Source organism: Bubalus bubalis, chromosome 1 (assembly GCF_019923935.1).
Source record: "Bubalus bubalis isolate 160015118507 breed Murrah chromosome 1, NDDB_SH_1, whole genome shotgun sequence".
Lineage (NCBI taxonomy): Eukaryota > Metazoa > Chordata > Mammalia > Artiodactyla > Bovidae > Bubalus > Bubalus bubalis.
In genome coordinates, this window is record NC_059157.1 from 165,892,833 (window position 1) to 165,917,893 (window position 25,061).

The window sequence follows — 25,061 nt, forward strand, 5'->3', positions numbered from 1 at the left end:
AAATGAATTGAAAGGACGACACCGTCCCCCCCTTGATGAATGGGAGCAGGGGGAGGCGTCACGTGCTGCTGACGCGGGCGCCCATTGGTGTGCCGGCACTCCCCCCGCCCGCAGCCGCCGCGCCAACGGAGGGCGCGCCGAGGCGCCGCGCGCCGTTCATTGGCCCGCCCGCCTCATCAATCCCAGGTATTGTAAAGCGCTTGACATCCCCTTTTGACAAACAGGGCTGCCAGGAGTAGCAACTTTTTTTTTTTTTAAGCCAAAATTTTCTCTCTTCTTATGGAAAAAAATTTTTGCCACGATTTCTTTTCCTTTTCGCAGTCATATACATTCTCTCTCTCTCTCTTTTTATTCGTACCCCTCTCCCTCTCCACCTCTCTCTCTTTCTCTATCTTGTCCTTCTGCAAACCTGCTCTTAGCTGAGCGATTAGCGACTTCGGGCGTCTCCGAGAACAGGAGGCGGGGATGGGGCTGGTAAACACAGCTAAGGCACTTCCAGAATGTCCCGATTCAGCAACTTTCTTTTCTTTCTTTTCCCCTGTCCCCGCCTTGAAGGGAAGCAAAGGAGGCTTTTGTTATTTGGTCCTTTTGAAGTTTGCTTCCCTCTTGCTTCGTCCCCCTCCTGCTTATAATTTAAGATCGCGGGAGCACACAGACACTCCACTCTCTCTTCACAAGAAATGTTATTTCTCAGGATGAGCGGTTGCCTCGATTTTTCTCACTGTTATTAAATCAATCAGGCTTTTTGTGCCCTACCCATCCCCCCCCCCCCCCCCCAGAAAAACAAAAAGCACAGGTGGATCAGAGCTCTAACTTTCCTGGTTGAAGTTTGATTTGTTTTTGTTTTTTTAAAGCAAATTAAAAACATTGCCGATTTTTCTTTTTTCCTTTCCTGTGTTATTCTTTTCTTTTCTCCCTTTTCCCTAGTCTCCCTTGTCTGCCCCTCCCGCTAACCCCTCCCTATGCACTCGTGTTCCCAACCCGGGCCCCTTTCATTCAGGTAAAACTGTAAATTTCCCAACGCGCCATTGTTCTTCAGGATTGCCCAGAGCTCCCTAGAAATCCCCGAATACTTTTTTGGTATTTAAATCTCTGATAGATAGGACCAATGTAAATTTTGTGACATTCAAACCTTTTCTAGTTCACAAATCAGTCACCCTTGTCACAGTTATTGAAATTCCGCAACTCGCCACACCAGGACGGTGGAAAAAGCGGGCGCGGTCTTTGTTGCCGACCAGGCTTTTGATCGCCAGAGAAAATTTACTTACCTTCAGATGAGTGAGCAGAAAAAGAAATAACACTCCCTTTGATTTAGTTAGGAAAATGCAGACATTTGGATTCAGTGCAAACATACAACACTCGCTTGTTTTCGCGATGCAGCCCTCGATTAACCTGTCTTTGCCCAGCGCAAAGTCTATTCAACAACTGCGCGTAGTTGCTTTTTGTCCCGTCCACAAAGAGCCATTGACTATATATTAAAATGATTGTTGAAAGGTAGAGGAGTATGGCACTTAAAAGCAGGGGAAAAAATCCCTGTGACTCAATCAATTAAGGCGAGCAACATTTATGCATTTCAAAAAATGCATGCAGTTACGGGGGGTTGGGGGATGAAGGTTGCATTTCTCCGCAGCTCTGTTTAAAACCCAGCAGCCCGGGCCGAGGGTTTAGCAGAAGCGTCTGCATATTCATTAGGTCTAATTATTTTCTAGTAAGGAAAACACAAAAAGCCAAGAGTCGGAATCCTTCAATTTGCCCTTTGTTTCTAACTTCATTTGGCTTCTTTGCAGCTGAATCAGAGCCCTAAACTCTTTTCTCAGACAAAGAGACCTCAACTCATCCTTTCACAGGCAGCCCGGTTAGGAAACTCACCAGTGCCTGGGCGACAGGAAAATGAAAATGATTATTTTTGCCCAGCCGCCTGCTCAGGCTGCACTGGCTGCAGGAAGGCAGGGTCAGAGTCGGCCTCTCCTCCTTTCTGGTTTTCTGGTCTTTTCACCAACTAGACTCCTGCTTGGGGTTGGTGAGCTGAGCTGCTCTTTTCCTGGGTTCTCCCTCCTCAAAACTGGACTTCTTTTAGTTGGGATGATTTCCTGGTGTCTGAGGGAACCTGGCTGAGCATTTGAGCTTGTTGTGCTGGGAAACAGAAATTTGAGAAAGAAAGAAAAAAAAAATCAAATGTTCAGTCCCCAGCAACAAGTCTGAGTGCAGCAGCCCCCGAATTCCCTGCCAACTTTGAGCAGAACTGGGATGGGGAATGGAGGCAAGGGGATTGAGGGTTTGTTTGTTTTAACTGCCATACACTTTGTTCAAAAAAGATATAGTGGAGCCACTCTGAGTCTTTCCTGTTTCCTGTAAGGGGAATTTGGATCCTGCCTCACGGTAGTCATAAAAATCTTATCTGCAAGGTGAAGTTTTCTCTAGAGGCTGTACTGCTTTCACCAGGGAGAACAAATATTGAACCCACCTCGCCTGCCTTTCAAAAAAAAAGAAAAAACAAGGGAGGGGAACTGAGGAGAGAAGGGTAGCGGTTGGGAGGGGGGAAGAGGGAAAATAATTCTTCAAAAAAGAAAAATCAGTCCTCTTCTTTCCAGTCCGTGGAATATCCAAGGGGGACGTTGACAAGAGGGTATTTTTAGGAAACGCGTCCAAATATACAGAGTAAGAGTGAATGTGAGAGAAAAAAAAAAAGTTGTGGGTTGTAGAAGTTATCAAGTGGGATTTGCGGCGCTCTCTGCAGGAAACGCAAGCGGCTCCAGTTCAAAGCCACATGCACCAACGTGACATATAAGCCATTAAAATATCATCCTGACGGCTCATTTCTGCTTCATCATACATTCCCTAACTGCTCCCCGAAAGCTGGAAAAGGAGAAATGAAAGATGACCGCCTCGCTGGAACCACAAAAGAGAGGCTTGGAGTGTTCTGTGGTCCCCCCTCAGCCACCCCAAAGTGATGTGCAGAAATGAGGCGATCTCGGCAACAGGTGGAGCAGGGTAAGTGCGTGAGTCCGGGGGGCAAGCTGACCGGACCTGTACCCCCAGCCGCGGGGTAGAACGCACCCTTATCTCGGCCATTGGCACCCAAACCCCTCTGGGGTAAAAGGCCCAGCTAGATGTTTTTCCCCATCCCCCCCCTCCTTAGCCCCCCAACTGTGGGTATAGGCCCCACCCCACTGACACTGAGGGGAGGAGGGGGCCCGTCCGCGGAGAGAGGCTACGTTGGGGATGAGTCCATCCCTTCTACTCAGAGGTGGGTGGGCAAGGGGGATGAATGGGGCTCCCACTGGCACTCGGACCTAGAGCAGTTCGTTGCCTGTCCGCCTTCCCTCCCCGCTCTGTAAATCGCCTGGGTGCCCCACCGTTGGCACCAGAAGGGGAGTCATGGCCCTGAGCTTCCCTCGCCCCCAGGCCGGCGCAGGAGGGGGGCCCCTGTAGGCAGCTTCTCCGTCCTGCGCCCCCCACCCTCACCCAGGACGGCGGGGAAGGACTCGGCTTCCCCTCTCCGGGGTCAAAGGAGCCGAGTTAGGCCGGCTGGCTGCAAGATGATGGAGCCTCTCCGCCCCAACCTGCCGGGAGATGCCGGCTGGGTCAGCTGCGGGGCCCGCATCCTCGCCCTCGTGCGGTCTGGTCCTGCCTCGGGACGCTGACCGCTGGGATCCACTCTCTGCGCGCGGCCTCCCGTGGAATGGGGACTTGGCTTTCTTTCTCCCGGATGCGAACCAGGGCTACGACTAGCTCCCAAGGGAGAAGGCCGCAGCTATCTGGGGTTCTTGGCACTACCCTAGACATCTAGAAGCCCTAGAAATTAGGGACCAGTGGGGCGGGAACAGAGTCAGACTGTGAAAGAAATCTAGCGCTGTCCCAAAGGTTTAATAGGAAAGTTTGGAGTTGATGAATAGTCCGTGGGGACAGCTGGGAGCCAGCGAGGTCTTAGGAATGGAGAAGGGGCGTTGGAGGGGGGGGCGCAACTTGGCCTGCACCGTCTGCAGGAAACTCCCTTTGGACTTCAAGGTCATATTTCTACCCCCTTTCCGACAGCAATGGCCTCAGAGCGACCCGCGAAGAGGCACCACGTACCCTTCCACTTTAGCCGCCGGCAGCTTGGAGGCAGGGGGCGATTCAAAGGGACGGTTCAATGTCCAGGCTGGTCCTTTAAGGGACCCACTAACGCAGATTCTATTCTGGGCACACGGAGGTCGCCCCGACTTCAGCCCCCAGCTGGAGGAACCCTAGCTTTTCCCTCTAGGGAGCAGAAGAATGAGCCAAGGCCGTCTCACAACTCAGCCTCGAAGCCCAACTTCCTGGCGCCTGAGGGCCCAACGGAGGGGAGCCAGGGAGGTGCCGGGTGCAGCTGGCTAGCGCAGACCGCGGGCAGAGGCCGGGAGCCGTTTTGCCTTTAGCAGGGACGCTCCTAAGCATCCTGCAGGCAGCCCCTCCCGCCCCGCCCCCCCCGCTCTGCACCTGCCCCGCTGGCTGAGCTGTGGCCGAGAGGCGGGCATCCCTTTGCCGGCGCGCCCGCGGGGTAATCAGTGTGGAGCAGCGGGTAAGGCTCCGGGACTGAGATCGCTGGCTTGGGAAGCAGGCTGAAGACGACCTCTGACCTTGGGCAGGAAACTCCCTTTGGATTTCACGACCCCACAACGTGCAGCCTTGGTGTTCCCCCGCAAAGAAAAATGATGCCTTTTGCCTGTACCCACTGGCCCCACTTTCGTGGCTCTCCCCTAACACGATGAATTACCGATGCTCATTGGCACCCTTTCCTTGTCTCAAGGGAAGGAAGGCAGATTCTAATAAGTTTCCAGGTTGTGCTCCCGGCTGGAGATTCAGTGCCCAGGGCTGGGGTGAAAAGGAGACAAGTCAGGAGCAACCATTTGGGGGAAACCAAGCCGAGAATTTTCAGGGCTTTTAGATCCCTGGGTTGGCAATAATCTGAGGTCCAGGGACAGCTCCTAGATTCTCTTACCCCTCCTTCAGTGAGATGACTGGCTTGCTAAGTGGGGTCAGAGTTTGAACCAAAGGAGAAGATATTTACCCAGGTTCCGTGCACAGGCCGGTGATGGAGCTGCTACAGGAGCAGCCTAAGGTCGGTCCCAGTTGCCTGCCTGAAGTCCAGCCTCTGAAACATTTGTTTGCATGCCTTTGGGTTTATAATGCACAAAGGACCGCCAGGACTGGGGGTAGAAGTGACCCAAGCCTCTCAAAGGGAGGGCTCGGGCAGCATTGTGGGTGGACAGAGGTCTCTAGGGAAACTCACACCCATTTCCCTCTGAAGCAAAAAAGTAAATTCTATTAGTTCCAACCAACCAGGACTTTTCCTGTGCCAGACATCCTGCCATGAGGAAATTTTAGAGCAAGGACTCCCAGCATGCCGCCCTTCTGTAGGAATGAGAAGTTGGGCTTCCTTTCTTTCCTGATCTGTGCGGGAAGGAGCTTATTACCTTTGGGGACAGATGCCTTTTGGTTAGAAAGAATTGAAAATAAATAAAACACTCTGGGAAAAGGTGAGTCTAACCCCCTACCCCCACCCCTCAGACTTGAACCTAGAAAAGAAGGGAGAGGGAAGGGTGAAAACACCTAAGCCAGTTCAAGCCTGGGTTGGGGATTGAAGGCTAGAGAAAGAGATCTTTGAGCACAGAGAACTGGAAAGCCTTTGAGATAGCAGAGCCCCACTTGGATTTGGCCTGTGGTTCAACAAGTTAAACAACTGCTTGTTCTGTGGGCTGGAGTGTCAAGACAGGCAGACGTCCTCATTGACAGAGAGCTTGCTGTGTTTGTCCAGCCTGAGAACTTTTCAATGACTGTTTGTCTTTCTAGTCCAAATTGAGGGTTGGGGCTGGGTGAATCGCCTGTTTGGCTGCTCCACTGCTTTCAGCCTTGCCTGACAGATGCAGAGATTCCCCAGGATGGGTTTAAGTCTTTAAGATGGCCAAAGACTGGGTAGCTGTATCCACAAAGTAAATCTGATAAGGAATGGGAATATTTTGGGGGTGGGCTGGGTTCTTTCTGAGCTTCCAGAGCAAGAAATGTGGACAGCCAGGACCAAATGATAGAAAAGATCTCCCCGCAATCTGATGAATTTTACATTAACTTTGAAAAACCAACAGCTACCGCTTCCAAATGGGTGAGGAAGTGCAAGCCATATGAGGTTTAGGGATTCCACATCACCTTGGGCATAACAGGAGCTACAAATCTGCAAAAAAAACTCCCTCTCCTATCAGTTTCAACACTTACAACTCAATTTTTAACCTGCTCACCTCCCCAAAGACACCCAGCCCGCCTTCTCGCTATACTTAATTAATTAATAAGTTTAAAGAAAATGATGGGGGCTTCTCAGATTTAAAAAATTTCAATTTCTGGCATGAAACATGTTCAAACATTGGCTGATGAAAAGGGTGCATACCTCTATTTGTGAAGAGACCCACAAAGAAGTTACAGATTAAAATCTAGTTGGAAAATGATGTTTTTTTAAATATTTTTCATCACCCAGAATATATTATTTTGCTCTAAACAGGGACAGTTCTCAGCAGAATTCTTTCCCTTCCAAATTTGAAAATAGTCAAAGAAACACTGAAAAGCTCTTCAGACCAGCACTTTCTTTCACTCATACATTCAGTCCACACAGTCTTGCCATACAAACATGTTAGGAAATCATTTAACTAGTGACTGTCTTTTCTTCCCAAACAGGCTTAAAGTCAGAAAATGAGATCCAAGACTTCTTTGGTGATGAGGAAACGAATACGGCTTTACCGAAACGCCCTGAAAGAGCCAAGTAAGTTAGTATCCTCATTTGAATACTGGTCTGCTGAAGTTATTTTTTAAGTCGGAAGTAAGTTACTTTTGTATGTTTTGTTGTTGTTGTTGTTGTTGTTGTTGTTGTTGTTGATTTTTGGTTCTGTTGGTTGTGAGTTTGGGGTGTTTCTTGAGTTTCAGTGAAACTTAAAACAACACCTTAGTGTTTGATGCATTTGCATACAAATCAACAACACAACTTCCCACCAGCAACCAGCTAATCCCCCTCAATGTCTACTCATCTGGACGTTCTAGAATTAATATTTGACGACTCTCTCATTGAAACAACAACCCCTGACCTTCTGCAGTTCCACTGTCACATTATTCTATGACATATTCATCTTGAATTCATTTCCGGACGATTTGATTGGAATGAGGTTTGACATGTATTGGCTTCCATGAAAGGAACAGACTTTGATCTTGGTGATGGGGTTTACATGATATGCATCATCTTTACCAGGGACACCAGCCTTCTGCAATGTGGCAGCCACGATGTTCCCACAATGTGGTGTCTGAACGGGAAGTGACTGACAGCCACTCTGTCAGGAATACCTTCATTGTGAAGAATTTAATTTAATATTCCATTTAGAATAAGCATATGATTTAGGGTTGAGAGTTTCCCCTTTCAGGCATCTAGCCTGCCTCATTTCAACTACACCACCAGCTGAGGTTGCCTCCAATACCAACAGCTGCCTTGTTGGTAGGAAAAGCAACCTTCTTAACAAAAGCTAAATGGACAACTTACGTACGAAATGACTCTCTTCTATTATTTTGGGAAGATTTGATGGCAGAATTCTCTAGAGCAATGTGGTTATTATGTAAATTCCGTTGTTTTAATTCCTCAGTGCTGTTCTGGAAGATCCTTTAACCATGTTTACTAATCATTTGTCAAAAGATGGTTTGTTTGGAAATTAAATTTTATCCAAGCATGTTTTCTTTCATATGCACTTCCACTAATGATAATTAAACCCCAAACTTCCATAGCAGAGGGGAGGAGTATCTTCTTTTATCTTCAAAATCCTGATAGATCTCACCTCCTCTTATAATGTGGTCATGGACCCATAGAAGGCTTCAGGGGCTTAAGGTATCTTTTCCCCCCTTAAGACTAGAGACAGCTTCTCACTCTAGGAATCTTGAATTCTGTCTGTGAATAACCTATGAAAGGATTTGCCCCCCTGCTTTGGGTGTAACCCTAGCTAGAAACAGAGAAGAAAAGATTAAAACAGTGAATCTGCAGACCAAAATGCAGAATATTCAGCCAACAAAGTTAGTGCTTTGGCCAGGCTCTGTGCAGTGGCCCTCAGTTTTTGGGATCCTGGCTCTCAGCATAACCTGCAAGAGATCATCACTTAGCATTGATGAAAAGATCAAAATAGAAAAAATAGCCCAGCTATTGACTGTACATCTCTCTCATTTTTTTTTTTTCTCTCCAAGGAAGAGAAATTAGACCTTTGCCCACTTAAGCCAGTGATGTGAGGAGCTATGGCAGATGGTAGGGTCACCAAATATGTTTCTATCCAGCAGGACTAGAAAATCACTTTAGTTTATGATGTTGCTTTATCATGGCTGGAGTAAACCATGCTTAGGGCATGATTCTGAGGTCTGGAGGGATGTTTGGAGTCTGGTGGTGGAACTTGCTCCGAACAGGCTCCTATGAAAATCCCCAGTGCTTCTTGAAACTCTGCTGAAGATCTCTGAGCTGCAGAATGTATCTTTTTTCCTTCTGTATATTAAGCAGAAATGTGGACTCAACAATGCTATAACTCCCCAGCATGGTTAGTAGACTGCTCCAGTCAAGCATTTGGTATTTGGGGTAAGTGTGGTGAGATAACTTTCTGAAAGAAAAATTCTGAGCATTACTGAGGGACACCACTACTCAGCCTGCCCAAGCAATAGTCAATGGAACCTGGAATCCTTGCTTCCTGGGTTCTGAAAGACTCAGAGGAAGAGACTTGAAAACTAAAATATGCCTCCCTGATTTCAGTGCCCCACCTGTCATCTGTGACTAGCTGGATACTGCTTTGGGATTTATTTCAGAGAATCACCTTGAAGACTCTTATATAATCACCCCAAACGTCCCTCTTCATAAATAATAGTGAGTAAAATGGATTTTTTCCCTCCCTCTATCTATCCCTGGGGAAATGTCTCTATGGGAGAATGCATGGTCCCATTCTGTGTTTAGCCAACCAAAGTGTGAACCACGTGGCTCCAAGGCACTTGCAAAGATTAAGCAACCTTAGTGACCTTAGGTCAACTGACCCCTGACTTCTCAAGAAGCATCTACCCAGGATGCATCCAGATGTTTTCAGTACTTCAAGAGAAGGCTGCATCTGGGAAGGAGCTCCATGGGGCCAGGTTACTGTCCGTGAATTTGGCTGAATCAGATGCATCTGCCCTTTCATTGTTGGCACAAAAAGTCATACACATGTTCAAAGCTTTTCAAGGATAAAATTATCAAGAGACACTGTGTGGTGTAGTCACAGTCTATGTATGTAAAACCTCTACTTCTTATCCCTGGCTTCTGTGGAAGTGCTTAGAATTCCAGGGGAAGAGGTGTTCACAAACTCAGATGGTCACAAGGAAAAAAAAAAAAAGCATCTTCGTTTTCACCACCTTCTAATGGAATGTTATATGCTATGAGTGTGGGCAACAAACACAGGATTATTAAAGTTCACTAGCTTCACCAGGTTTCCCAAAGAGTCCACAACCAAAGACCAACTTGAATACTCCTGTTCTGTGCTGTTATTCAAAGCTTTTGACACAGATGGGGTCACAGCGCCTATACTAAGTGGTTCCTCTTTGTGCAAATCAGTTTTAATGGAAGCCAAAGTAGATGGTTAGTTTGACAAACAACCTGAACATTAGGTTGTAGATCACCTACTTTTGGATAGGAAAGAAAATACTTTAATTTAAATAAAATAATTTAATTGCTGGACTCCTGCAGCAGTGCCCCTACACGTAGGCCTGAATGCTACAGGAAGATCTAAGTTCTATGCTGATAAATGGTTAGGAGAAAGAGCCTTTGGGCCAGAGGTCCCAAAAAGGAAAACACTGGGTTTGTTTTTGGACTATGGGTTTTCAGAACCCATCATGGGTTGTGGGTTTGCCTAGACCACTGTACCATTCAAAAGACACCTTCTCGGTAGGACGCCTTGAAACCAGCGCTTTGTGGAAGGGAAAATGGGGGGCAGGCATATGGAATGGAGGCACCTGTGGGCAGAGGGGATAAAATCCAGCAAGGGAGAGTGTGGGAGAGGGTGAAAGCTCGGGAAAGGAGACAAATCCTCCAAGTCTAGCCTCAGCACTACTGGGTGGAAGCCCTTGGTTTCAGAGCAGAAGGGGTCCGGCTGTCAAACGCTCTCCTTCAGCTTCTTCTTCTTTTTTTTTTTTTTTTGTAATGCTAACGCAGCATCTATTGGTAGCTTGCTTAAGCTCTTCCGGCCAGAGGAGCAGAAAGACCAGGACTTGTCAAAGCCGAGGGAAATCGCTGTGGAAGTTAATCCCTCACCAAATTGCGGCCCTGAGCAAGGAACAATGCATTAAATGAAGAAAGTCTCAAAGACTCTGGCAACCATTATTCATAAGTTAATTATTTTAAAAAAAATTAAAAGAAATCCTTATTGACTGACCAGGAAATGTTTAAGAATAGTCCTTGGTATTGGGGGTGGCTGAGGCAACTCAGTCAACTCCATCAGGGTTCCCTGTAACATGTCCAAACTCCTCACCCACTCCTAGGGGAGCCGGGTCTTTTACCCAATCCTTAAAACTTCTCTTAAGTCTTTCACTGCTTTGAGGGCGCTTTCTGTGGCCACCGGAAAGGCCCGAGAGAACTTAGGTTGGCATTTTCGGCTACTGAGTGCAAGGCTGAAGGCAAGCAGCCCTTTAAATCGCCGGGTGCTCCAGCCGGCCCCAACCGGTCGGCACAAACAAAGAACCGCTCCCCACCCCCCTTCCCCGCCCCCGTTGAGGCCACACTCGGCTAGGCCAGGAATGAAGACTGAAGGCTTCTTCCACCGGCCGACCTCCCACCCCAAGACAGAGGAACCCGCAGCCCAGGAGGGCGTCCGGGGAGAGGAGTCCGCGGCCGGCCGTGGCTCTCACAGCCTGGCCGGAAAACGTGCCCTTGGCTCTAGGCAAGCTAGTAGAGGACAGACTCCGGCCGCGGGCAACAAGTGGCCTGAGGGCGCTCAGAGTGGAAGTGATTCTCAAGTCTCCTTTCCTAGGGCTCCGTGTGACGGCTGGGTACCTAGTTCAGGACCGCAGACGGACCGAGGGAAGAGACCTGCGGTCGAGGACCCTCCCTCCTCGCTGCGCTCCCCTCGCCTTTGTCTCTGTGGCCCATCGACCCCCGGCTCGCTGTGATTTGCGGCGGGGAGGAGGGATCCTTAGGCCCTCTCCGGAGGGCGGCGTGGATTCGAAACCAGCCTCTCCTAGGTCATGACCGTCTCTGGGCCATTCCTGGGGCTCGGTTCCGGGCCCGATTCTAGAGTCCGCCCGTCTCTAAGCGTTCCAGGCACCCGGGAAGAGGGGCCGACAAGGCTAAACGGGAAAAATATGGAGTGGAGGGAAGAGAGAGGAGGAGCGGAGAAGAAAGGATCTAAGTAGGAAGGCGAAGTGTGGTCAGAGGCTCGTGGAATTGAGAGCGAGAGCTGGAGAAAGAGAGAGCGAGAAAGCTGAGCGACACGAGCAAATTCGGAGAAAGCGAGAAAACAAAATTAGGGGTAAGGGCTGCTAGCCCGGGAGCTCCCCTGCTCTCGGCCTCCTAATCTGCAGCCGCCTTTCCTCCTGGGATCCCCGGCCCTCGTCTCCTCCCGACACCTGGGACCAGCTGCCGAAGCAGGCCGCCGTCCCTGCGCGCCGGCGGTGGCAGACTTGGGGGCTCCGGGCCGCCAGGAGGACATGACGCACATCGCAACTCCCCATCCCCGAAATCTTGGTGGCTAGAGGCAAAACCCAGCCTCGCTCGCTTCCGAGAGCGCGGAGGCCGAGCAGATCTGCCTAGCTTTCGGGAGCGAAGGGGGAGGGGGCTCACGAATAGAGAAAAGAATCCGTGCCCGGGTCAAAGCGCATGAGCAGTAGGGGCGCGAGATGGGGGGTGGGGAGGGGAGCGCGAGCAGTTGTGACTCTGTACGTGTGTGTATGTGTGTGTGTCCCCCGTGCGGAGAGACCTGTCATCGCTGACGTCGGACCGGGCCGCGGGCCAATGGGCGACCTAGGCGATTGTTCCTCTCGGCGGGCCCGGGCCACGGCCCCGAATCTCTATTCACTTCCTCACGCGCCCCGCTGCTGCCTCTGTAGTGTAAGGGATTTCAAGTAGACATTAAAGACCGAGAGAGAGAGGAAGAAAAAAAAAGTCACAACCCAAAACTCGGGGGGCGGGGGGAGAACTTTGCAGAAGTTGTTTGTGATTGTTCTCTCCCCTCCGCGCTTTTAGGTGACAGTGGCGTGAGTGCCCCGACCCAAGGAGCTCCAGGGAGCCCCGGCCGGGATGCAGCAAGCCTCCTTCCCTCAGCCGATCTGGGCGCTGAAATTCGTATATATGGCCGGGGCGCTTGGGCACCACCGCCACTTACAACATCGCCACTTCCCCCACCTCCACACCCCCGGGGAGCTGGCCGCCAAAGCGCACTCGGAGCGGCCGGTCGGACCCCTTTGGAGCAGAGCCTGGGGACCCCCAGCAACCCACAGACTCAGCTTTGCGCACCCCACTACCCCTTCCATCTACCCCGCCGCCACAATCACTCTCCTGCTCATGAAGCGGCAGGGGGCTCTACGAAACAGCCGCCCAGCCGGACCGCGGTGGCGGCGCTTGCCCCGCGTTGTCCACCCGGGTCGCAACGGCTGCCATCTGACTCTCGGTCCCGGCGTTGACCGCGGAGGCCGTGGTGTGGCTGGGCTGGGCCTGCCCCCTGGGGCCCGGTAGAACGCTCAGCCCACGCCACACGTTCTCATTCGCACTATTTGTCTCAACAACAGGTAGCAGCTCCGGACACCATGGCCCCCAGCTCGCTGCCGCCTCCAGCCCCTCGGTGTTCCCAGGCCTTCACGAGCAGCCTCCCCAGGCCTCCCCTAGCGGCACTCTGAATGGACTCCTGCGTCTGGGGCTCCCCGGAGACATGTACGCGCGACCTGAACCCTTCCCGCCGGGACCTGTGTCCCGCAGCGACGCCCTGGCAGCTGCCGCAGCCCTGCATAGCTACGGGGGCATGAACCTGACCATGAACCTCGCCGCGCCCCACGGTCCCGGCGCCTTCTTCCGCTACATGCGCCAGCCCATCAAACAGGAGCTCATCTGCAAGTGGCTGGCGGCCGACGGCTCCGTGCCCCCGCGCCTTTGCTCCAAAACTTTCAGCACCATGCACGAGCTGGTCACGCATGTCACCGTGGAGCACGTCGGAGGCCCTGAGCAGGCCAACCACATCTGCTTCTGGGAGGAGTGTCCGCGCCAGGGCAAGCCCTTTAAAGCCAAATACAAACTTGTAAATCACATCCGCGTGCACACGGGCGAGAAGCCCTTCCCCTGTCCTTTCCCGGGGTGTGGGAAAGTCTTTGCTAGATCAGAAAATCTCAAAATACACAAAAGAACTCACACAGGTCAGTATTCGGCACTGTCTGTTTCGTGCGCACCCTCTGGGGGAAAAGGGGGGCCTCCTTGGAGCCTTCGAGCTGGATTTCCTCAAGTTCCACCTGGGGGGGAGGAGGAATATTTTGGTGTTTCCATGAGCCAAGTTCATAAAATATTAATTATGCCCTTCTATTAGAATCGCAGAAGTTTCCTGAGGCTGTGTGTGGGAAGGATAGTGTGAGATTTCTGCTGGAGGGGGGGCGGGGGGGGGGCGGTGCTTGAGTTTCTGTGTGTGCAAATGTGTGGTCCCTGCTTATTGAGTTTGATATTAAGGTATTCTAAAGGGCACTGTTCATCAGAGTTGTAAAGACATAGGAACAATTTGTTTTCCTGGTCCCTTTGGAATTGTGTGGGGAGTACTCTTCCAGTGGTCAGCCCGACAGCCTAACTGCCTTAGAGCTCACCAGGCCCTTGATGCCTTCTTTAGGATTTGGGAGTCTCATGGGCTAACTTTGCCTCTATTTTGAAAGCCTTGGCCACCCATACTCCGGATGTTTCACAGACCCTTTTGCTTTAGCAGAGACCCAAGGAGACTCATCTGCCTTAAATGTCATTTACTGAGCTGTTAAGTGAAATGGGGACATGTGTCAACAACGTCTGTTAGTTCTAGTTAACAGAAAAGGAGGAGCACAAGAGCCTGAAAAGTTGAACTCCTCTGGCCAGAAGCATCTCTAATTAATGCAATTGCAAGGAGAAAGTTTTCACACTTCCCAGAACAGCCTGTGAAGTTATATTAGTTAGTTTAGCAGCCAGTGTTTTTGTTCTCCTTAGCTAGGGTTTTCTTGCCTTGCTTCCTCAAAGTTTATGAAGTCAACATCTACCCTCCTCCATTTTGGGGGACGGAGAAGGGCATGTATGGGAGAGACAGAAAGGATGCAATAAGTTTCAGCTTAGTGCCCCTTTCTACTCCCTGGCATTTTGAATTACCTCTATTCTTGGCGGAAACATCAGCAATTATCAAAGTATTCCCCCAGGCTGGCACTACCCAGGAAAAGAAGCTTGCTAAAATCCCACTTTCTCCCCTCAAACCCTGCAGCCTTGGGGAAGGTCTTCGTCAGGACACTGGCACACTCTGAGGCAAGAAAAGTCCAGTTAGCCTCCTACTTTATTTCCGGAAACGTACGGTTTATCCGAGCCGTTTCCAGGATCCACCCCCCGCCACAATCTCGTGCAAGAGTTTGTTCCCCGCCCCCTCCGATTTTTATCCAGGGGAAGAAGGAGAGAAGTGAGACCCAGATCGCCGCCCTCAGGCTCGCTATTCATGGAGCTGGCGACCCGCACCGCGAAGGTAGACTCGAGTATGAGCCAGAGAAGGAACTCATTTTTAATGACAGGGGGTTTAAAACAAACAAACTTTTACTGCTCTTTGCCGGCCTACTGTTTGAAGTCCGTGAAGCAGAAAATGGTTAAATTCTCAGTGCAATCGACCTACAGCAGAGAAGCAAGTTCAGTGCGCCCGAGCTGGCTCAGGTCTGTGTCTATTCAGAATAGAATTCTAAGTGCATCCTTTCCCTTTCTACTGGCAGTCCTGATTTATTATCACGGAGTTAAAAAAATTTTCTTTACAGAGCTTCTGCCTTGGCGTTTCCCTCAAACCCTCCTCCTAAGTAATGAAAAGAGGAGAAAAACAACAACAACAACAAAATGTTTCTGAAATGGCAATAGACCTCACTACAAATTATTCATGAAGACAGTTCTCGATTCAACAGGAAAATAATTGCCTTTTCAAATATTAATGGCGTTTCATTTCCTTGAGTCGCGGAAGCGGCAATCAGGAGCCGCTTTCTTGGGAGTTGAGATTTTCTCGGATCCGAATGCCGGGCCCAGCTTCAGAAGCAGCAGCTCCGAGCCCACTCTGAAAGCTTTCTCTTCGCGGTGGTCACAGCGATCTCGGAACAATGGTGCTGCCGCGAGGGAGACTCGGGCCGGCTGCCCGGCGCCCTTCCCCGGACCCGTGGGCCGGTGGCTCGCCCCACTTTCCCAGGCTGACGGTAGAGGGAGGCAGGGCTGGGATCCAAGGCAGAGGAGAAGAGACCGCGCCGGGGCTGATGCTCGGACAGCCCGGCCCAGCCACAAGTGCGAGAAAATGGCGCGAGCCGAACCGCCCCGCCGCTGCCCAACTTTGTCCGGCGGGCCTGGCGCTGGGCCGGGGAAGGAGGCCTCTCTCGGCGGCTGAGCCTCTGGGAGGAGACTGCCGGCCTTTCAGGACTCAGCCTCAGGCCCAGGCTGCTCGGGGCGGGCTGCAGGACCCCGGCCCAACCCTGCTTCCCCACATCCATCCACCCACCCACCCAGGGCGCAGCGCCCAGATCTGGTGGGAGGGAGAGGGCGGGAGGCTGCGTGTTGGGTGTAGGGGCGGGGTAGGATGGGGTGTGCCGAGTTAGGCGAGGAGTCCCGGGCTCCTCCTGCTGCTGGGGAGAGGCCGGGAGGACGCCGGGGCGCGGCCTCACCTGGCCTCCCCTGGGCCTGCGAACTACCAGCCTGTCCGTATCACCTTCAGTGCCCTGCTTTTTTCGCCTCAGTACCTCGTCTGGGACGAAATCATTGTTTCTGTTTAACGTGAATGTTCAACAAGGCGCTCACAAGATGGGTTGGGGAGGGAAGCAATATTGGGGGTTGCAATCAACCTCAAATTGTATTTCTCCTCTGTTGTCTTAGCAAATCTTGCTTTCTTTTGCAGGCTCTGAATTACATGGTTCTTGTAAGTGATTTTAGAAAGAAAAGACGGAAGGAAGGGAGGAAGAAAAGTTTTAGTTTTGCAGATGCTAACAGGGAGCAGAAGGGAGAAAAAGAGAGGCATATCGGGACACTGATTTATTCTGCATCGTTCTCCTACTTTTTTTTTTAATAAAATTATACGAGTGTGCCGAGAAACGGCAGATGCCAGCACTGTCCAGTGTTTCCACTGAACTAACAATACTCCTGCAATGTGAACTCACAGCGGCCGCGCGGTGAGGGAGCCCTGGGCTTCTAACCCGCTGCATGGCGGAGGCGAGGGTTGTACGCAAACCTCTGGTTCAGTCTAAGCCTCCACGGGACTCGGGAACAGGGGCTTTGTTTATTCAAACCTGACCCAAAGCACTCATCTCTCCTGGAAGCGGCGGGAGAAGGACCACAAAGGCAAACCGTCCTCCAGCCGTGCATCTCTTCCTCCTTAGCCAGACGCTTGGTAGCCTCTCCCTCAACCAAGGGCGCCCGACAGCCTCTATTTGTTTAAAGCGCCCGGACATTTCTTCCCCTCCTTCCCGCAGCATCTGCAGCTTCAGCAGAAACCTGGGCTTCCGGATTCTTGGGGTCCTTTCCTCCCCCAGATGCTAGCGAATCCAGCGGGCTGTGAGCTCCCAGACTGGGGCTCGGTCCGCGGCCAGTATTTCCACCCTAACGCGCGCTCGCGCCTTCCCGCGGCTCTACAGGGCATCGCACTGTGGAGCCGAGCCCTCCCGGGTCTACCCCGGCTGCCCGCTTGCCCTCCGGTCCACCAAGCCAGGCCTGGCCTGACCGCAGCAGCTGCGCTCATCCTGAAGCCGCCGCGACCAAGGGTGGGATCACTGGAGAGGCCATAGATCTCGCTTGGCCGGGGCAGAACCTGCTGGTTTCTTTGCTCAGGCCCGGGAGACCGGACCGTGGGCCGTGGGTGGTCTGTGGAGGCCGCTCGACCTCTCACAGTCAGTTTGGACTGGGAGAGACGGCTGCCCGAGGCACAGTCTCCAGGAGGCCGCTGGAGCAGCGTAATAAAATATTATTGCCTGCGCGCCTATCTGGAGGGATCCGGGACAGTTTAGGCAAGATTTGAAGAATGCTGCTAAATGTTTGCCCTCGGGGGGTAAAGGGGAAGGGGGAGGGGGCTCCGTTTCCCGTAAAAATCGCGTCTGAAGTGAATCATTTCTCAGAATACCTTTCCCTGCAACACGAGTCCACATTAGGCACACGCCGTGTGCATCAGCTGCGCGTCCTGAAATTATTCCATCGCCTTGGCGTTTGCACGAAACCTACTTTAGGAAACAATGTGGGCCAGGACTGGATGTGTGCGGGGTGGACCACTGGGCGGGGAGCAGGGGGCGAGCAGAGACGGTTGGCTGGAACAGCAACTTTAAATTGAGCAGATGCGAGCTCCTCAGTCAACTCTATTCTCCGGGCAAAGGTGCTTCTGGCTCCGAGTGGAGAAAATTTGGAGGAAAACAACCGGAGTGGATCGGGATGTTCCAAGGAAGGCAACTCGACTAAGATGGAGTCTTTGTCGCTCCTCCTCCTCCCTCCCCTCCTCCCAGGCCCAGGCGGGAGAGGGGGAGGGCTGGAGGCTTGCAGGAGAGAGCTCCGGGGGCGCGCTCTGAGTGGGGGGAAGGGGGTGCCGGGCCTTCTGCGCCGGGGAAAGAGGTTTCTGAATTTTTTGGTGTGGCCCTCTTCCCCAAAATGGAAGAGAAACTAGGAAAGGTTAACGATGTTACCCACGCGCACTAATGTCTCTGTGTTGCCTCCACCAGGGGAGAAGCCCTTCAGGTGCGAGTTCGAGGGCTGCGAACGGCGCTTCGCCAACAGCAGCGACCGCAAGAAGCACTCGCACGTGCACACGAGTGACAAGCCATACACGTGCAAAGTGCGCGGCTGCGACAAGTGCTACACGCACCCCAGCTCGCTGCGCAAGCACATGAAAGTGCACGGGCGCTCGCCGCCTCCGCCCAGCTCTGGCTACGACTCGGCCACGCCGTCTGCCCTCGTGTCGCCCTCGTCGGACTTCGGTCGCGAGCCCCCGGTGGCTTCCTCGGCGGCGGTGGCGGCGCGGGGCGCCGACCTGAGCGAATGGTACGTGTGTCAGGGCGCGGGCCCCGCAGCGGCTGCCCCCGCGGCGCCCCCAAGCCCCGCGCCACCGCCTGGCCCCGCCGCTATCGCCGCCGCCGTCGCCTGTGTTAAGGTTGCTGCTGTGGGTGCTGCTTCTGCGTCCACTGACTGGCAGGTCTAGGCTGGGTTACTGAGGCTTGAAGAGAGAGTGAGGAAGGAAGCGAGGGAAGAAGGAAGGGAGGAAGGTCACCACTAATAGGGGGTAGAGCTCACCGAATATGCTGATATAATGTACATTGTCTCAAAATATCAATATGGTACCCACATGGATTCTGCAGTCACATCCAGCCCCCTACACACCCACCCAGATGCCCTCGACTGTGTTGCGTGAAGCCAGGGTTGGGGTAAAGTAAATAAAGAGGCAGAAGGTAAAAAAAAAAAAAAAGAAGACGAAAGAAAAGAAAACATCTTAGGAGAGTTTCTGTGCAATCTTGGCAACTGCAGGTGGCACAAGTAAGACCACAAAGCCCTGTGTGGTTCACAGAATGGGAAATGTTTTCCTCGAGGCCTGGGCCTCTCCAACTGCGACCCCTACTCTCTTCCCAGCTCCCAGTTGGAGCCTCCTCGGAATTCCTACGCGGGAAGATGGCAGAAGAAACTCATGAGCCATTATCTTCCCTCCTGTTTTCTTCCTCTTTTGCCTCCCTACACTTCCCCTCCCCCTGCTGTTCAAGTCCCAGATCGAAAATTTTCCAGCCACTTCTGTAAAGGACACGATAGGGAAGTGGGGGGTAGGGGTGTGGGAGGGGGAGGTTAAGCACCTTCCCTGCGGATTATATGCCCCTCCTCCATAGACTGGCCCAGGCACACTGTCTGCGGACTTGTCTGCGGCTGCGGTATGCATTACATACCAGGGGCGAGAAGTCCCAACACAGGAAATACAAAAGAAAGTGTGCTAAAGGGGCTTTGGGATTCAATGCTCTGAGGACTCCACAGACCAGTCACGCTCTTCCCACGTCCCACCTTGGTCCAGGAGCTGCCTGTGGAATCTTGTGGGTGCTTGGGAGTTTGGGATGCAGAGTGGACCAATGACGTCACTGAGCCTAGGCCTCCATAGAAAAGGGATCCCGCCTGGGCGACAGTGTCTGGGTGAATCGCGGCAATTCTGTGATGGTCTTTGTCAAAAATCACACAATGTTGGTTTTGTTTTAAAAGGGGGGAGGGGCGCGTGGGACAAGAGACAAACTGCAAGAATAAATATTTTGAAGGCAAACACCCAATGGGTCTAAATTGAATGTGTATTTGATGTGCTGGGTACCAAATCCCCTGAAAAAGAACCAGATGTTGGGGGCAGGGAGAAGGAAAAGTCTGCAATTGTTGCCAAGGGGGAGGAAAGATCAGGGCCTGGTTCCCAGTCAGTTACCCTCTGAAGGGAAGGATGGTGCTGCCTCAAAATTCTTGCTAAGATTTGGGGGGAGGGGCAGATAAAAAAGACAGGGAAAAGTTTTGGTAGACCCATCCCAGTCCCTTAAGAATTTGGAGCTAAGTAGAGGTGTGATACTCCTACCTATGGGGAGCCCCCAAAGAGCTCAGTTAAAAAGCTGGACACAGCAAACCAGCCCAGATTCTGCCACTCTGTTGGCGTTTCTTATGTTCTTCCTCTTCAGACACCATTGGAAGATTGTCACTCCTGCCCCATCGCCATACACGTCCATCCGATAAATAACGTCCTAACTGGAGAGGGACTGTTTTCATTACCCCTAATAAAAACCAGAATCTTCCAAATACATCTCTAGTGAATCCGCCCTTGTGGAAGGGGCTCTGCAGTCCTCTTCCCGCCCTACCCCCACTACAATAGGGCCCAGAGGCCCTCTGGCCAAAGACTGGAGGTCGGCTGCAAACGGTTCTCTCTCATCCAGCAACTCCCGCCCGGCCACCAAGGTGCAGGGGACATCTGGGAAACTTGCTTCTTCTGAAGATGTTAAAAAATGTCCCAGTCTCCACAGAGGACTCCTTTCTTTCTCTTGCTTTTCTAGGCCCCATTTTTCCTTCCACCCCCATGCAAAATAATGAAATAAAATAAAAAATGCGTAGTCGATCACTAATCGCCTTTAATTTTTCATTTGCTTGTTACAGATGTCCACCGCGTTGCTCGCAAGGTAATCTCGCCCCGCGCAGCTGAGCGCCCGCATCTCGCGCCTGCGACATCAAAGGGGCCGCGCACAAAGCAATGTTTCTTCGCCACGGTGCATCTTCATGGTAAGTTAGGATTTCTATGGCAATGGGCAAGTCGCACTGAAATCCTGAAAGGCCGAGCCTGGAGCCCGTCCAGGCTTTTCATTAAGGACATAATATTTACGTCTAACAGGCCTTTTTTCTTGTGTATACAAGTATATATTTTTGTTTGACGCGGACTAAATCATTTTCATTTAATTTCCGGTAAACAAAACCCACGCGAATGGGCACTTGTTCCCGATCATAATAAAAATGGATAATAATGTGAGGGAAGAAAAGGGCCGCTTGAATCGCCGCTCAGCCCCCTTTGTTTCTGCTTTCTGCGGTGATCAGAGGGCGCATTTGGGTTTGATGGCGAGTTTCTAAAGGCGAGGAAATGGTTTGTAAGAGGGGAAAGAAAAGGAGAAAGGTCTAATCAAACTCGGGTTGTTCAAAGAGTCGGGTTTTGGGGTTGAAAGTGTGAGTTTGACGTTGCATCAGCATGCCGTGTTAGGCTCGCCATGGAAATACGCGCGGGGAGCGGCCGCTTCAAAGGCGGCACACTTCACTGCAGACACTCTATTAAGATACATTTGCGCTGACCTTTGCTTTCACGCCATTTAATACTGTCACTGTGCTCTCCAGTATATACTTCCTCCTTAGGACCTGCCTCGCCAGCGTTTAGGGGTTCACCTTGCACTCTGATGCGGGGGAGGGGCGCTTGACACCAGGGACGCTTTCAGGAAAGGGAGGAGCCGGACTCCGTGCATTTTGACTGCGCCCTGATGAGGCTCCAGGGTCAGGAGTAAATAACTTTAGGGCAAGCTCGGAAGCTCAACAAATGAGCATCCCCAGCTCGGTTTTGTGCCAAGCAGCTCTTTGCCTCTGGACCAGGTTGGAGGCCTGAATTTAAATGGGACTTGGGGGAAGGAGCAGGAACCGCCCTGGTTGAGTCTGGGGAGTTCAGACTGTGCCTTTGGGACATTTCACTCTGGCCCCCAGCACAGCTCATTCGGCCCCTCTGTCCCAGAAGTTTCTCACACACCCCCAAACTTGTTTCTCCCCAGGGTGGAGTGTAGGGAACCCTTCAGGCCTGGCTGGCCTGGGCATAGATTCAAGAGCCCAAGGCCAAGGGGATAGGGAAGATGGAAGGAAAGTTAGAAGTCCATGTTCCCTTAATTGTCTTGTTGTTTATTTTATCCAAGTACCCCAGTGAATAGGGGAAAAATAAACATGGTGGAAAAAAAAAAAATCCAACAGTGGAGTCTTCTTTAGTGCCAGTCCTTGTGGTTGAATAAAAAGGATGGTCCGCTTTCTATTCAGCTGAGAAATCTTTGAAGTGGGAGTTATTATCTGAGACATTCCTCCTTGTTGTCCTAACAACGCTGATGAAACGTAAAAGGTTCTTTGTCAGCGATTTGTTCTCCTCTGTCAAACTCCCTCTGCCCCGTTAGTTTCAAACCGTTTCTAAAGAGATAAAATCTAACTTCTTAAAAAAAAAAAAATACATGCACACTACACTAACTGGTAACTTAGGGCTAAGTCCTGCCAAGGGGAAAACAAAAGGATTGCAGAGACATCAGGTCCAGAGCCTGTGGAGGTGTGCAGATGTTGAGGGGGCTCTTTGCCCAGGCTCTGGGACACGAAAGAAAGAATGCAGAGACAGTGCAGGCAGAGGGTAGATACCCTAAGCCCACACTGTGGGTCTGCTTCTCTCTTTGCTGCTCTGCACTCAATCAGTCCAAGTCAGGTCACCTGGGGACCCCTCAAGCTCCCACTATTCTTGTTCCCTATCCTTGGAACCTAAAGCTGCAGCAGAGCAATTGTTCATATTTCCTGCTCCTTCAAAGACAATCTCAGCTAAAAATAGACCCATTGTGTGTTTCTTCCCACTAGCAGCTATCAGCAAGCCCTTTCTGCCATTAATAGAAAGAAGAGGGGCTTGAGGGAGAGAAACATTTTTATAATTTCCTGTTTTCTTCAGCATCTTGGCAATTGGAGTTCAGAAGGTCTTCGACCCCAAAGTGCATGCAAACCTCCCGCTCCCCCATCCACATGTGCAGTCCTTCATTTCATATTGTGCCCAGGAAAAAGAGAGAGAGAAACTTTCACCCAGTCCAGCTTTCCCCAGACATTTTGATGTGGTTTTAAAGGTGTTTTACAAAAACGAGGATGTTCCAGCCTCCCTACCCCCGTGTGTGCTGACTAAATGATTTGTAAAGAAGTTTCCCCAAGCTGTAACCCATGCTGTTATTATAGTTGCTACAAAATGTTGTCTCTTATATTGATTTTTATTTGTTTACTGAAGGTCCCCACATGTTTGTTTATATTGCTAATTTATGGGAAAATGTAATGATTGTAATGAATGTGAATTATACAGACAGGCAAATGTTTTGTGATCATAATTTACTCACGCAAGAAAGCCTGGCTGAAATCTTAGACTATTTGGTACCCTCTCTACCCACACTGTTAGTGATTTATCATCTGTCCCCTTAGCATCCTTAAATTATGAACTAACTCGAAAGGAAAAAAGTTGTTATGTATTTCACTGAAAGTGATTGTTGAATGAAAATATAGTTGAAACCTGTGGTTTAATCTGCTGTAAATATGTAAAAATGAGTTAAACCCGTGATTCCTTTTCCCTCCAAAGATTTTTGTGTACATGGAGATACATTTCCCTATTTTCTTTGGAAATAAACAATGTGATGTTCCTCTTTCCCTTTGAAATTCGAGTGTCCTGTTATTGCTTCATCGTCTTGGGAGAGATTTGGGGCCCGCCCAGCAGCATCCCCTCCTTTTCCCTGCCATCCCTCACGACTTCCAGATACATCTCCAAAGTCTAGTCATTCAGAGCAGCAAAATACAGAAGGACCCACCAAAGTGGCCCTTTTCTTAAAGAAGACTTCTCTCGCCCCCAATTTCATCCCAGTAACATTGGCACTCATTAACTGGTTTCCATCGCGGAAGGGGAAAAGATAGGCCGATGCTTTCAGTGTGTTCCTGGCAGGGGCTGTCTTGCAGTTGTACCGCAACCTCTCACTGCTGCTGCTACTGCTGCTAAGTCACTTCAGTCGTGTCCGACTCTGTGTGACCCCATAGAAGTCAGCCCACCAGGCTCTCCTGCCCCTGGGATTCTCCAGGCAAGAACACTGGAGTGGGTTACCATTTCCTTCTTCAATGCATGAAAGTGAAAAAGTGAAAGTGAAGTCGCTCAGTCGTGTCCGACTCTTAGTGACCTACCAGGCTCCTCCATCCATGGGATTTTCCAGGCAAGAGTACTAGAGTGGGGTGCCATTGCCTTCTCCCAACCTCTCACAAACCACCTCTAACTTTCTAGAGAGATGCCTGGTACCTGGCAGGAATAAAACAAAGAAAAAGAGAGGGCGGGCTGCCTCCAAGTCTTCCCTAAGCCCTGATGGGGCTTCCCTGATGGCTCAGACGGTAAAGAATCCTCCTGCAGTGCGGGAGAAGTGGGTTCGATCACTGGGTTGAGAAGATCCCCTGGAGGAGGGCATGGTAACGCAATCGAGTATTCTTGCTTGGGAAATCCCATGAACAAAGGAGCCTGGCGGACTACAGTCCACGAGGGTCGCAAAGTCTGACACGACCGAGCGACTAAGCAGCACAGCACAGAACATAAACCCTCGTGAGGGTACTTCGAGTACAGTTGCCCGCAGGAGTCTTCCCAGAGGACGTCATTCCCCTCTGGGAGTAGCCGGTGCTCAGACCATTCACCTCCCCGAAGATTGTGTGGCTACAGCCCACAGGACTCTTCTCTGATCCCCGATTGGGAGGTTGGGATTCAGTGAGTTTTAGCATCTGATGGAGAAGCTCTTATCCCGTCCGGCCACTGGAGAAATTATTTCAGATATATCAGTACTACCTGAACCACCAGAGCCTTCTTCCTCCCTCCCCTGCGGTCACTGAACCTCTGGTCACCCGCGTGCCTTGCTCCTTCCCTCCTAATGCGCAGGCATAGCAACCGCCGGACCCCTTCCTAACGAAAGAGAAGTTGGGTTTCGAGGGCCTGGCTGGGGCTTGAGATGAGCTGAGTGAGTGGGACGACAAGGGCTCTTGGCGTCTGGATGCTAGGTTCCCTTCGAGAACACCTTGGGAGAACCAACTCGTTGGGCTAGGGTGGCAGGCCTGCAGAGAAGGTTGCGGAAGGGACCCGGGCGCGCAAAAGTGCCAGGGCGACGCGCGAGTGTGAAAAGAGAGCCCCGAGGGAACGGCCCCTGGAACAGCCGCGGCACGTCGCAGTCAGTGGGCGACGCGGGGGAAGAGGTTCCTGGACTTTAGTCCTGGGGTGAGCGCCCCCTCCCGTCCTTCTCGCGGAAAGGTCCCCCTCCTCCGGCTCTGGGCCGAGGTAGAGCCTCTCCAGCTGTTTGGGTCTCTGCGCCCTGCCTCTGTGGGACAGGGCACTCAGTAAAGCCGGTTCACCGACGGAATCCTTGTTGGGGGAGCAAGTGAGTATGAGAAAGGCCTGGGGCACCCTGGGCCTGGTCCCCTGCCTGGAGTCCTCACGGCAGCCAGAGGAGACCACGGACCCTCCAGCTACGCCTCTCTAATCCCGCCCGGGACCACGCTGTTCCGCGGGGTCGCCAGGGGAGTCCTAGCCCAGCCTTCCCTGGGAGCCGAGAGGACATGTGCGGAGGGCAGC

At 51.6% G+C, this 25,061-nt stretch overlaps 1 protein-coding gene and 1 long non-coding RNA gene across 7 annotated transcripts; one reads left to right on the forward strand and one right to left on the reverse strand.

Moving 5' to 3' along the window:
• Positions 1-21: 21 nt before the first annotated feature.
• Positions 22-20,178, forward strand: ZIC4 (Zic family member 4). 6 transcript variants are annotated; one of them, XM_044946205.2, is made up of 5 exons: positions 22-186; positions 2,738-2,991; positions 6,682-6,766; positions 12,763-13,380; positions 17,893-20,177. In XM_044946205.2, the coding sequence occupies exons 3-5, from the start codon at positions 6,697-6,699 to the stop codon at positions 18,366-18,368; spliced, it is 1,164 nt and encodes a 387-aa protein (XP_044802140.1). In that variant the 5' UTR covers positions 22-186; positions 2,738-2,991; positions 6,682-6,696; the 3' UTR covers positions 18,369-20,177. The 6 variants fall into 6 exon arrangements, with proteins under 6 accessions (XP_044802140.1, XP_025146056.2, XP_025146045.2 ...); XM_025290271.3 differs by lacking the exon at positions 22-186 and adding an exon at positions 8,771-8,881 and having other exon boundaries at positions 2,121-2,991; positions 17,893-20,178; XM_025290268.2 differs by lacking the exons at positions 22-186; positions 2,738-2,991 and adding exons at positions 5,259-5,498; positions 8,771-8,881 and having other exon boundaries at positions 17,893-20,178.
• On the reverse strand, positions 1,806-5,255 carry LOC123334512. Its single transcript, XR_006552510.2, has 2 exons — positions 5,030-5,255; positions 1,806-2,133 (listed from the first exon to the last, which is right to left on the reverse strand). It is a non-coding gene; the product is annotated as an uncharacterized LOC123334512 (long non-coding RNA).
• Positions 20,179-25,061: the final 4,883 nt, after the last annotated feature.

Excerpts from the sequence above, each read along its gene's own strand:
- ZIC4 (XM_044946205.2), top strand. The coding sequence starts at position 6,697 with ATGAGATCCAAGACTTCTTTGGTGATGAGGAAACGAATACGGCTTTAC. Across the intron at positions 6,767-12,762 it reads AAACGCCCTGAAAGAGCCAA|GTAGCAGCTCCGGACACCAT; the intron begins GTAAGTTAGTAT and ends TCTCAACAACAG. Across the intron at positions 13,381-17,892 it reads ACACAAAAGAACTCACACAG|GGGAGAAGCCCTTCAGGTGC; the intron begins GTCAGTATTCGG and ends TGCCTCCACCAG.